We start from the raw sequence: 12,702 nt of genomic DNA, 5'->3' as shown, positions 1-12,702 counted from the left end.
TTTTTTAGTAGGATTGAGAAATTTTCAGAATTGCAGGTGGAAATTAACGAAGCATTGGGTATTCAGATTTTATAAGTGAGTATTTGCCTAATTTAAATCGCATTATTTACGTAAATTTTGAGACCCCCCCTCCCTATTCATCTCGCTCACTGCAAAATAACAAACATTTGTTTTTCAAAATTGAAGGAAGCATGTAGAATGAGGAGAGAATAATAAAAAATGTGAATTATTTGGTGGTAAAAATACATAATATTATTGTATGTAGTTGAAAGCAGCAACTTTTTTTATTTTGAAATCCTTTTTAGAAATGGATTTTTTCAAACTCAATTTTAATTTTTCAGTTACTGATGAATTTTTATAAATTTAAATTTGGTTCGTTTCTACAAAAAAAAAAAAAAAAAAAAAAAAAAAATTGAGTTGAATTAAGTTAGAAAGTCAATATTTTCAGAATGAACCAAAAATAAAAAAAGCAGTCGAGTCTCATCAAAATTTTTCACCGAGTTGAATCGTGTTTTTCTTGATGATAAAATTCAATTTTTCTAAAAAAGTTCTAGTTTATCAGAGACAAATTTTTCTGAGAAAAATTCATAAAAACTGAAGTTTTCTAGCGGTCCTAAAAAAGTCACGAAATACGATTTAACTTTACAGTATCGACGTGACACACCTTGAGACCAACGCCTTATCTTACTGGATACATTTTCGTACAAAAATATTGAAAAATTTTGAGCGATGAAAAACCCAACAAAAAGTAATTTTTTCTCTTCTTTTTTTTCGATTCTAAGGACGCTTTTTTATTTACCTACATTGTGATTCGTGACCTTATTGCTACGGAACAAAATATTTGGCGAAGTTCGTATGGTTTTTTAAACCACGTTCTTCATGTACATTGTACATATGTACACCATGCGGTCGATTAGAATCGACACTCGAATATGTTCGCGAAAAGTGTGTGTATGATTAAAAGTGGAAAAAAAGAGAAAAGTATCGATTAGAAAACCTAGAAAGGGTCGCATAAGGATGACTTCCATTAACGTACAACCTCGACAATGGTATAAAAAATTTTCAATTAATTAACGCGGTTCGCTCGTACCTATTTTGCACTATTTCTTTACCGTTCTCTCTGTAAATGGTTTGTATAACACACGACGATTCTTATTTCCTGGTAAATTCCTGGAATTGTAGTCGAGTCGAAGTTGGCGAGGTACACCGGCAGAATGTTCAAAAAGCAGCCGAGCGTTTTGTTTTGCATACCTATATCTATGTACGTACTACCAGTACCTGTAGGAGGTAGACCTAAACCATGGCGAAAAAAAAACTGATTTTGTCTAGTTTCGATTCGGTTGATGGCCGCGGCGGTGTGTTTAAAAATAGGTTTTTAATCAGCACCTGTGTATGGCAGTGGTTTTTTGTTGGCGAGAGGGAATAATACTCGTAGCAGCGTGTCTGCGACGAGGTTGCAATTATTTTACGTGATTTTATTGCGATAGGTTAGGAGATAATTGGTAAGATGAAGTGCTTTATCTATGCGATAGCGAGCGATAGGAATTTGTTACGCGGTAAATTCGCGATGGGTTGAGACTTGGGACTTGGAAAAGAGCAACGTAAGTGTTTTTTCCCTTCGTAAATACATAAATAGTGCTGATGGTGTGTCTATACACATAGTGTTTGTTTGTATGTACGTAATATGAGACAGTTTACAATACATCTGCATACCTTCATTATTTTATTCGCTCAGTTACGTCTTTTTATTTGACGGCAGAAGCGTGGAACTGTGGATGGGGGTACGGTACACGTGGTGAAAGGAATGTGTTTTTTGCTATGATTTTTTTACGAACGACGTGTCACTTCTATTCGTAATTCTCCTATTATCGGCTCTTATCACTGGCGATATGTGTGGTATTTTCATTTGCCATCAATTGGCCGACATGTATGTTATGTATATAGTTGATGTACTTGCTTGTATACTCGTAGAGATACGATGTATTGAATTATTACCTAGTAGTGTAGTACATTTATAGAAGGCTCATAAAAAGACTATCCCGAGACCTTCTTTTGCCTTCTTTTTATTTTCTCACCATATTGAGCACCGTTTAAGAGAATTTATTGGGTATTGTTGCCGATGCGCGTATAGTTTTGATTGAAGTTCGTCTTTGAAAAGTAATATAATTTTTTATACGCTGCATATCGTGTACTTGCTGATGTGTTGAGTATTGAGCTATCGACTAATGAGATTTATGTCGTCATGTAGAAGTCGTATACCTCATCTCGAGTAACGAGAGGTTAACGATTGTACGTCTTTTTTTGTAAATGTTTATGGCGTACCAGCAATACGAGTAGAGATCTTTTATGGTGTAAGAAACAGTGTAATATAGATTTGGTGATGTGAAGAGAGAATGCAAAGTGGCTGTGATTGCTGATTGATAGAAACAAATTATACGATCGTTGAAAAATCAATGCTCATGATCACGAAGGAATAACTAGAATGTGATGATACTTGTCGATTTTTCTTACTGAAATTACTCAGTTCAGAAGAACAATTGCTGCTTCACTCTGGGTTTTTCATAAATGGATTTGGATACAACGGAAAATTTTTAGTTCTGAACTTATTTTTTAAAAGTAGGTGTTCTGAGTGGAAGAGAGGACGATGAAGTGATGTAGTGATGACTGATGAGATATTGGGGGGGGGGCAGGGTGTCTAACAGGTACTGCAGGTACTGCAAGTACTGTAAAAGTACTGCATTGAAATCCTCGGTACTGCAAGTACTGTAAAGTACTGCATTTTGCCTGAAAAGTACTGCATTTTTTCTCAAACTCATTTCGGTTTTTGGTGAAAATTGTGCTTAAAATGGTTAAAAACCACTATTTTTCAAACAAAATTCCACAAAATTTTTTTTCGCCCTCACTTTGCTCGGGCAATATTTTGGTTATCTTTTCATATTTCTCAATTTTAAAAAAACTCATAAAAATCACATTATGTTTGGTCAGTTTTCATCTATGTATACCTTTCAATTTTTCCAACGGACCACCTACCCAAAGTTGTCAAATTATAAAAAGTCAGCAAATTTGCCCAAATGTGCTGATCGTGTTGGGACTCGTCAATGTCAATAAATTTTGAAAATTTTTAGTCTTAATAAAGAGGTTTAATTACTTACCAACTTTTGTGAGACTTGAATAGCACATTTTAAGAATTTTTCGCCCTCGCTTCGCTCGGGCTGAATGCAGTTTCTCTTTTTCTGAATTTCTAGGTCTATTGGTTTTTCTTTTTCAAAATCAAACTTTCTAAAAATCCATCATTCAAACTCAAAAAGATGTTTAAATCCAAAAATAAACTCCTCACATGAAAATTTTTTTTTTATTGCTCGAAATACAAAAATTTTGAGAGCCTATGCCCTTACTTCTGTAGAGGGTACTTGGGACTCCATGTTACCACTCTACAGTGGTAATTTGATGCCCAGGCAGGCGGCAACACTGCAACCGGTACAGCGCCATCTGGTGTACTGGTTCAGTGGAGACGACGGCCGAGATTGCCGAAGCGAGCCGCCTTGCAGTTTCCTTTTATCTTCTTATGAGTAGTAATGAGCTTTTAACGCTGGCTCATGCCATCTCTGTATAGGAAACGCCTCTTTAAACAGCAGAATCTTGCAAGTTATTGCACTGTATTAGTATTAGTCGTAGCAACGCTAGTGCATTTGTACATCAAATAAGAGACACGAATATATCCGTTTATCTGTATGTGAGTGTTGATTATTGATTTACGACGAGTTGTGGAGAGTAGTAGTTGGGTAGACTGAGATAGGTATTTATACCTTGTGGGTTCAGTGTTCTATACGAACTGGGTTGTTTTAGGGTTAAGGTACCAGGTGGCGTAAGTGAGACTTTTCCCCTGAACCATAAGAACCCCCTGTTTTACCCTAACACTTCGTTCGGGCTTTTTTGCTTTTCTTTTTTGGAACTGAAATATATTTTAAAAAATTGTTCAAATTCTGAAATTTTTAAGCAAAGAAAATCAACTTCTTCCCATAAAAAACAGTGTTCTTTCATTTATCAAAACAGAAATTTCCAAAAGTTTTTGTCCTCGCTACGCTCGGGCTACTTTCTTGTTTACTTTTATGGTTATTATTTTATTTTTTTTCAAAATGATAAAGTTTTTATGTTTAAGGCCTCTAAAAATTGAAAAATGAAAACGATTTTTTTTCAGTCATGATAGGCTATGAATATATACCCTAATTACAAATTATAAATTCAACTTATTCGGATTTCTTCATAATTTTAGCGTTTGAAATTTCAAGTTTTTGCTGCCAAGTGGCAAATTAGTGTTTGAAAACTCCTGAAAAAATGGAATTCTTCTTTTTTAAAAAATTTTTTGAACCTCAAGATATGAAAGCTGAAACTGAAAACAAACTGAAATTAACAAGTTTTTCCATGTAAACTAAAAAATTGCTGCTTAATTCCAACTGTTTCAAAAAGATTTTTTTTTGGGGGGGGTCGGTGTAAGCTGGATTAAAAAAACAAGGTACTGCAAAAAGTACTGCAAAAAGTACTGCAAAAGTACTGCATTTCTTCCAAGAAATTTTGTTAGCAACCCTGGGGGGGCGTTGTAATATTGACTTTTGTTCAGTTTATTTGAAAAGAAATTCGATTCTGTATACTTTTCATGGTTACAAACTTTTATCTGTCCTTATCATTTTTTTTTTATTCAAGTGTAGTAGACTGATTTTAATTTTTTTTGACATTTCTTTATTTTTGAGGTTCAAAGATTGCTTCAAATTAGATTTGATCGAGAACTAACTCGAAGTTATGCAGGAATAAGGATCTACTGGAGTACTAAACTCTCGTTTAAAATGAATCTTCTGAAATCCTACAAAATTATTCTTGAAGAAAAATGGCAACCCTGCCTACAAATGACTTTAGAATTGAAATGAAATGTACGTATTTGAGTTCGATTTTCCTGGTTCCAAATGGCTACATTTTGACGTTTTTTTCTTATTTGGTGATTTTCAAAGCACAGGAGTTTTAAAAAAAAAACAAATTTCTGATGAGTGGTGCCAAAACTAGACCACCCTTATTATCACTAAGGCAGCATTTTTGAAATGAGTAAGCGTGTATTGCAATTGCTGTTTGTAAAATATAGATAGCCGAAGGAGTCGATATTAAAATGGGTTCGAAAAATATTTGATTTTTTTTTTTTAATTTGGGGAGCCTCGCAAACAATTTTTAAAATTAGGTGCTTCCAAAGCTGAAAATTAATATTTCCTCAGTTTCAGAAATGATATCATTCAATTTTTTGGACAAGTAAATTAATGCGAAATATTTGCGAAGAAAAAATATTCAAAACACAAATTTATCCAAAAAAAGCGATTTGCACATTTTTAGCCGCTTTAGTAAACCCATAAACGTGGTCTTGGATTTTGACGATAGTGGCATAAATCGATACAGAATCTGAAATATGTACTTTCATTTGAGACTGGGCCATTTTTCCCAAAACAGGTTGAGCAGCGATAAGAGCGAAAAAACCAGGATTTTATCAAAAATGTCCTCTTCTTAGAGCCCAGAGGTGTAACGATTACGATTATAATCGATTACTTCCGATTAATAATCGCCGATTATTTATATAATCGTCCGTAATCGATTAATCGGACCTTGGGTAATTTTTTAAATTAATCCAAATCTTGATTTTATGTCTTCCTTTTGGTTTTAATTTGTTATGTGATGTTTCATATTTTCATTTTCTCTTCAACCCTTTCATTACAATTACTTTTGAATAAAAAAATGAAATTGAAAATTGTTCGGATAATGGTTCAGAAAACATTTATGGCGATGACTGACGTCACTCAATTCCAACCAATCATGGAACAGCAAATTTTTTTAGCCGATTAATCGATGCAGCATCGATTATAATCGTTACACCTCTGTTAGGGCCCATTTCTAGTCTTCGGGTTCAAGTGGTTCAACTCCAGAGCTAAACTTTTTCTGAGTCAGTATGTCTACCAGGTCGCGAAAGTCTCAGAAAAGTCGCGATTATTACCAAAAATCATCAAAAAGTCGCTGAAAATCATCTCGACTAAAAATTCAATTTTTTATTGAAGTACTTCCTACTTGATACCTAATATTCATTTCATTGAATTATAAATAAAGTTTTCAATTTCTTTTATATTTCTTTAGTGGTACACTGGTACAGAGTACATATAATACTTATGTATTTCATTTCACATATTTTTTCATGTCACATGGAAACTATTGAAAGTTGGTCAAAAACTCCCTTGAAAAAAACGTAAACTTTATTGGAAACCCGTTTTTTTTGTTGTTTTTTTTTCGTTAAAAGATGAGGGGGTACTGAAAACAAAGTCGCGGAAAAAGGTCGCGAAAAGTCGTGATTTTTGAATATCAGATTTTGATAGACATCACTGTGAGTTACTTTCAACTCAAAATGAAGGTTTCTGCTGGAGTTTCATCAAAATCTGCCGAGTTATTTCTTGGGTGTTTTCATCCTAATTTATACATAGTTGAAGAAATCTCAAATTCTTTCCTCGTTTTTTGAGATGATTTCGCGACAAATTTTCTACAAGTTTCGTGAAATAAAAAAATTTGAAAATAGGGATAGTAATGTGAGTGCGTGTTTAGATTTTTTTGGAAACACGAAATTCTTGAGAATTTTCATCTCACAACGACAAGTACACCTCATGAGTGCCTAGTTTGAGAAAAAATAATAAAAACCAATTTGATTTTTTTTTTTTTTGAAAATGCTTGATTTGAGAAAAATTCAATTTCCAAGTTTCTTCGTGATGATATAATTTTATTTCTTCAATATGTTAATTTTGTATTTTTACATTCATGGCCAGGATGTTTGCTAGACTTGTTTCCATTAATATTCCTTTGTGGTCTAATCATTAATCGATATCATGTAAAAAAGTGTCTGTTTTTTAGATTTCAACATTTTTAGGAAAATGGGAAAAATTTTCGAATACGGAAATCGTATAACATTCTGGTATTGTGATTTAATTTGTCAACAATGATAATTTATAATTTCCCTTTAAGAAATATTTCTGCCTAATTATCGAAAATTTCCTACGCAAAATTTTCATGTTATTTTTCATTTTGACATTCTGAAAAAAAATATGTGCGATTTATTCAAATGTGTAAGTGTTTGAAAAGAAAAAACGGACGTAATATTTGCATACGAAGAAAATCGATAATATAAATAAAAATATGAACGACAGAAAAAAAATATACCAGTGTGTTAGTATTTCAGCTTCTGTGTTACTGCTCCCTCCTGGTGGCCAAATTATCGATGAATACTCGTCGGAGAGTGTTAGTCAAGCTGTCTAAACTTGCTACCTAAAAATGTGTTGACGTGGTGTAACCACGTTGTAAATTCTCACCTGCCCGATACCCGAGAAAAATTGGTTTTTTATTTGGACGAGGAAGACTTTTCGGTTTTTAATTTAACCCTCAATTTCGTTGCCATGTTTCAAAAATGACGTTCTCCAATGAGACGAAAAATTATTTTCGAATTTCTCGCGTTAATGGGGTAAAAATTCGCCATACGAGATGGAAAATATAATATATCACGTGCGAAAGGTAGAGAAGAGGTGTCATAGTAATGTGTGTAATGTAGTGAGTTATTATGTATATGTCTACGTACTCGTATTATGGCAAAAACAAAAAAAATGTAAGTAGGTATTTAAGTAGCATTTCAGTATTTGTTTATTTTTTTTTCAAGGTATTTTCGTTTCAAAGTTCCGCCGCGCGCCGGGCAATAATTTCACAATTAAAATTATTAATTTTCATTTCAACGTTACAGTTCCGAAGTTTTTAATAAATTACTTACGTCTTTTTTTATTGTTATCAATTTTCATGTTTTATCAACAAGAAAAAAAAAGTTAGTACGCGCGTTTAACGCGTTGACCGGCGGGATTGTAATTATTTTAGCTATTTTGTGGCGTTAATTAGTGTACGCTCGACATCAAAAGCAAAAACGTAACGTTAGCGAAGCGTAATTATACTTCATTATGTGCGTTTTGATTTTCTACGCGAGAGAATATTGTATAAGGCTCGCGCCGCTACAGGTAGATTACAAAGTTTATAAAAGGAAATGTTGATTCATTAATTAAATATTTTTTTCGGTCGTTTGTTTTCAGATGCAGCTTTCCGTCGAACGACGTATGCGTCGATTGGCATCGTAAAATCGAACGATCTATCAAGCCTCCGAAAAATATAGATGAATTGTTCGCATTCGTGTATTACGCTTGGGCTTGCGAAGAAGGGGGCGAAGAAATTTCATCGTATTTAGTCGGCAATGGCGAAACTAATCACGTTAAGGATAATTTAAGATTTGAGGTAAGATGAAGTTTTTCGAAATACGAGTATGTATTTTAATTTTACGAAGCATTTCTTGCTTTTAGTTTTGCTTTGTTACGCATTTGAAAATCTTTTGGGGGTTTGAACTTGAGCTTGGAATTAAAGGAAAGATTGGGGAATGGAAATATTTCGAATTCAAATTCTGAATCGAAAAGTTGAGAAAAATTTGGAAATTTACTCGTAGCTGAAAAGTTAATCGGAAGTGAAGATTTTTTTCATTTTAGTTAGTAAAGATGTAAAAATATTGATGTACTTTGGATCAGTGAACATCATTTTAAGAAGTGTAGGTAAATCAAAAAACCAAAAAAAAAAAAAAAAAAAAAAATGAAAATGAAAAATTTATGAATTTTTTTAGACGAGGAAAGAATCCTTAACGGTAAATATTTTTTGTACCGGATGAAGAAAAATTGGGAAAATATAACAAAAATATCCTGCGAGAAAAGATTTCTAATAAAAAATTTCATTTTTTGATTTATAATGAACTTTTGATATTTTAAATGGTGATTCAGGCTCGTGAAAATTCATTTAAAGAGCTACGAAAATGGTTGAATCCCAGTTTTTAAGGTGCTGAATTTAATTTGGGCCTTTTTAAGGATTTTTTTTTTTGAAACAGAAAAATTGAAAATCCACAGATCAATTCTGTTAATGAAAAAAAAATAATAAAATGAACAAACCTGAATTTGACATTCTATTTATTTCGATAAGATTTTGAGTTTTAATCGATATCAAAATTTTAAAAGTTTGCCAAAAATCAAAAAATGAAATTTAGGTTTATGAAGTTTTTCCTGATGGTATACATACCTACTTACTCTGAATTCTTTTTTGATTTATCTTCGTTTGGTCCGAGTTTTTTTTGCTGTTTAGGGTGAAAAATTGGCCTGGAAAAGCATAAAAAAAATTGGGGGAAATCACTTCTCAAAAATTTTGGATATATTGTCCTTGTAAAGAAAAATGCAGCGTTATTTCGTTGAAATGTGTGTGATGAAACTTTGTTTCTTAATAGGTACGTTATTCAGGATTACGTATGAAATTTCTTCAATTTTTCAAATTTTATTCGTCCTCCGATTTTTCCCGGGCATGCAGATAATTAGTTTGTGAATCATGACCAGTTTGATGGGGCATTTTAGGCAGCTCGTCCTCTCAAAGTTTGAAAGATTGAGTTCCGTGGCTGGAAATTTTTTAAAACTGATGACAGACAGATTGTTGTATTTCACCTCGGAAAAATTGAAAATAATTGTGCACCCTGTGTTGAATAATTGAGTTCCGCTTTTTGAGAAAATTTTCTTTTGCATTGACCCTCTAAAAAATATACTTATTACAGAGATACTTGAGAAAATGATTTTCGAAAAGAAACTGAATTTCCTTAAAACACTTTTTAATCACATTTCATTTCCATTTTACTACTTGATAGCTGGGAATCCAACACTTGCATTTGACTCGTCCTAATGAGCAAACTTTTTTAAAAATGCTAAACTACAAAAGTTGAAAGTTGGAATTGATCAAGCAAATTTTGAATTACTTTATACTGAAATTATTAATTTAATAAGAAACATTTTGACTTGACTTCTGGCACTTCTTTCGAAACATTCGAAGTTTCCGTACAAAGTTCATGTACGTATCAACGATTTATAGCTTGGTGGTTCTATGTAGTTAGCTCGTTACACTCCAAAAAGAACATATGCTAGGCGGTACCCTGTTATTACACGATACACAATATTATGATGAAGGGAAGAAACACGTTTTTTATCACCCTTTTCTGAGAAGTGAAAATGGACCAGCGAATGTTTCGTTCAATTCACGAAACCAGTAAAAATGTGACGATAATGTCGATTGTCGATGATGTTATCTTGCTCTATGTGTTGTTAACATTTATCACGATCTCAGTTACACAGTTTTGTTTCTATTCTGCCATGTAACCTAATATGATAAGGATGTTTTTACACGAAAGCAACAATATCTTTTGAAATTCGAGTTTTGTGTAATTTTTGCTTGTTTGGACTATTTCTAAAAAATTTGGATGAAATTTCAATCGCGATCACTCGAATTGATCGCAGCACTGATCTGTCTCTGACGCATTTGGGTACCATATTATACATAAGTCTAGATACACTAAAACCCAACCTAGCCAATTCCTTTTACAATATGTGACCCATTTTCGTTTGAAAATTATTCGGTTTGTTTCTCCCTAATTCATTTGTCTAGTCAATTTTTCATTTTTTCGAATACTTGATTTGTCTGCTGTAAAGTAAATTAGATGTTTCCTGGTTTATAGGAGTCTCTCGACGCTCGCGTTCGTATCAAAACCTTCGTAAAATATCACTCCCATCGCGACAATACGAGAATTATTATTCTCGGTCGTAGACGACGACGACGACAACGTCCAAGTGACGTTTAGCTCGAAAAAATATTAAACATTTCCTTTCCATTAGTCTGGTATAGTAAAAAAGCCTTTAGTATTCTGGTGTTTAGAAGGAAACGCATAGAAGAAAACACATTTGGTAAAATGGTTTTGATTCTAGTGCGGTGGACGATTTTGTATAAATTTTCAAGCAATTACTATATTCGGTATTCGTGAAGTCTACCGGGTCGGTGAATTCGAATTGAATATCGCCTTGCTTAGGTATTTTGAAAGTTTTACTTGTGAAATTCTATAGATTTTTCCATTTTGTCGGTATACTATTAAGCAAAAATTTCGATTTCGCATGAAAATAAAGTTTAGTTCGCCGCGCTGGCTGTATAGTCTGGATTATAATATTTATTGAAAAAAGTATTACGTCGAGGTGGGGTACCCTGCCTAGTACCTGCCTGAATAGTTCAGAATTACGAATCAAGTTTCGCAATGTTGAATAAAAAAAATTATAATTTTATTCGTAAAGTTTTTATTTCAATAATATATTTTCACGAATGCTTATGTTTGAAAATCAGCGTAGTTCTGCTTTCTGCCTGCCAGTGTCGGTGAAATCGAAATCCGGTTTACGCGATTTTTGTAAATTTATTCGAAATTTTCTCGGGTGTTTTGAAATACGCGTACTTCTTTTTAAAGTTGTTTTTCGGTCGCTCGTTGGTGTTTGCGAAAAACTGTGTTTTGATATTCAAATTCATATACTTTTTAATGTGGCTGTGAGTTTGGAACTTTGGATTGGGGGCTTATTTAGCCAATTTTTCATAATGATCGAAATATCGGTACAATTTTGTTGGAATGAAGAATTTAAAAATGTTTGTGGCTGAAGGTCGATTCAATTTCGTAAATATCTGAGCGTGGGACCTGTTATTTAATCTTAACAGTTTATTATTTTTATAAATTTTTTTCATTTGTTCAGTTGTTTTTTTTGTCGTCTCTGAGAAATGAAAACTAATATTTACCTGAATTTTATTTTAATTTCGATTTTTCCACTCGTGTCAGTAGGGAGCCCAAAATGCGATTTTGTTGGAATGTAACCAAAATAGGAAGTTCCCAGAGTTGCAGTTACTTGATCAAATTTTACAGAATTTTATACGTTTGTTGAAAAATTCGCTTTTTTTCTCCCTCTCTCTGTCTTAAGTAGCCATGTCTACGTCTGATGCATATCAAAATTACTAGAGACTAAAGCGTATTTATCGCTAGTTGATGAATTTATGTTTGCGAGGAGGGGGGGGGGTAATAAAGATATATTTGAATGGCATTAAATTTGGTAAAAATCAATACCCTCAAAGGATAATACGCTGGTTTTTAAAGAGGCGTACATTCGTGGCTTTTTATTGGTTAAAATCTATTGAATGGTACCTTTAAGGTATCCTTAATCTTTAACAGGATTGTAGGAAAAAAAAGCAGTATTTCAAACTCAAAGCGTTGAATTATGACAAACGTTGTGTTTTAAATAAAATCCAGTTTCAAAGTTTTTTTTTGTTCAAAACGTGTTTTTCAGATTTCTTTTTTTTTTTGTTTTTTCTCAACGTTTTCAAGAAATTTTAAAATTTATTGAAACTTTTTGATTTTGGTGAAATTCTTGAAAAGATTTAACAAAACTTTCACTATAAGGAATGTGTTGCAAATAATTATATTTTTTCACCATCTACCTAATAAAAAATGAAAATTTAGTTTGCAATTTAAAAAATAAGAGTTTTTCAGCAAAAAATACATTAAAACATATTTAAACGTTTAATTTTTAGCAAGCAAAAACTCTTTGTTTTAAACAAAAAAAGTTTGTTTTGTACTTTTTCAAAAAAAAAAAAATTCAAATAGTCAAATACCATCCACGATAGCTAGTAACTTCTCAACTTTCAATTTTTTTACGTTAATTACAATTTTCATCGCGTTCGTATAAACGAATCTAAGAAATATAAAAAGAAAAGGACAAGACCTTG

The 12,702-nt window shown here is 32.6% G+C and overlaps 1 protein-coding gene across 5 annotated transcripts in view; it reads left to right on the top strand.

The window, feature by feature from the left end:
• Positions 1-12,702, top strand: part of LOC135836010 (myotubularin-related protein 3) — a 53,233-nt gene that overhangs the window by 31,617 nt on the left and 8,914 nt on the right. For all 5 annotated transcript variants that reach the window (XM_065350560.1, XM_065350559.1, XM_065350562.1 and 2 more), the window contains exon 3: positions 8,139-8,337. In XM_065350560.1, the coding sequence (XP_065206632.1) occupies positions 8,139-8,337 (199 nt within the window). The remainder of the gene's footprint in view (positions 1-8,138; positions 8,338-12,702) is intronic.

Source organism: Planococcus citri, chromosome 2 (genome assembly GCF_950023065.1).
Source record: "Planococcus citri chromosome 2, ihPlaCitr1.1, whole genome shotgun sequence".
Lineage (NCBI taxonomy): Eukaryota > Metazoa > Arthropoda > Insecta > Hemiptera > Pseudococcidae > Planococcus > Planococcus citri.
Note: the sequence above shows the minus strand (reverse complement) of the source record. Positions and strands in the feature narration are given on the sequence as shown.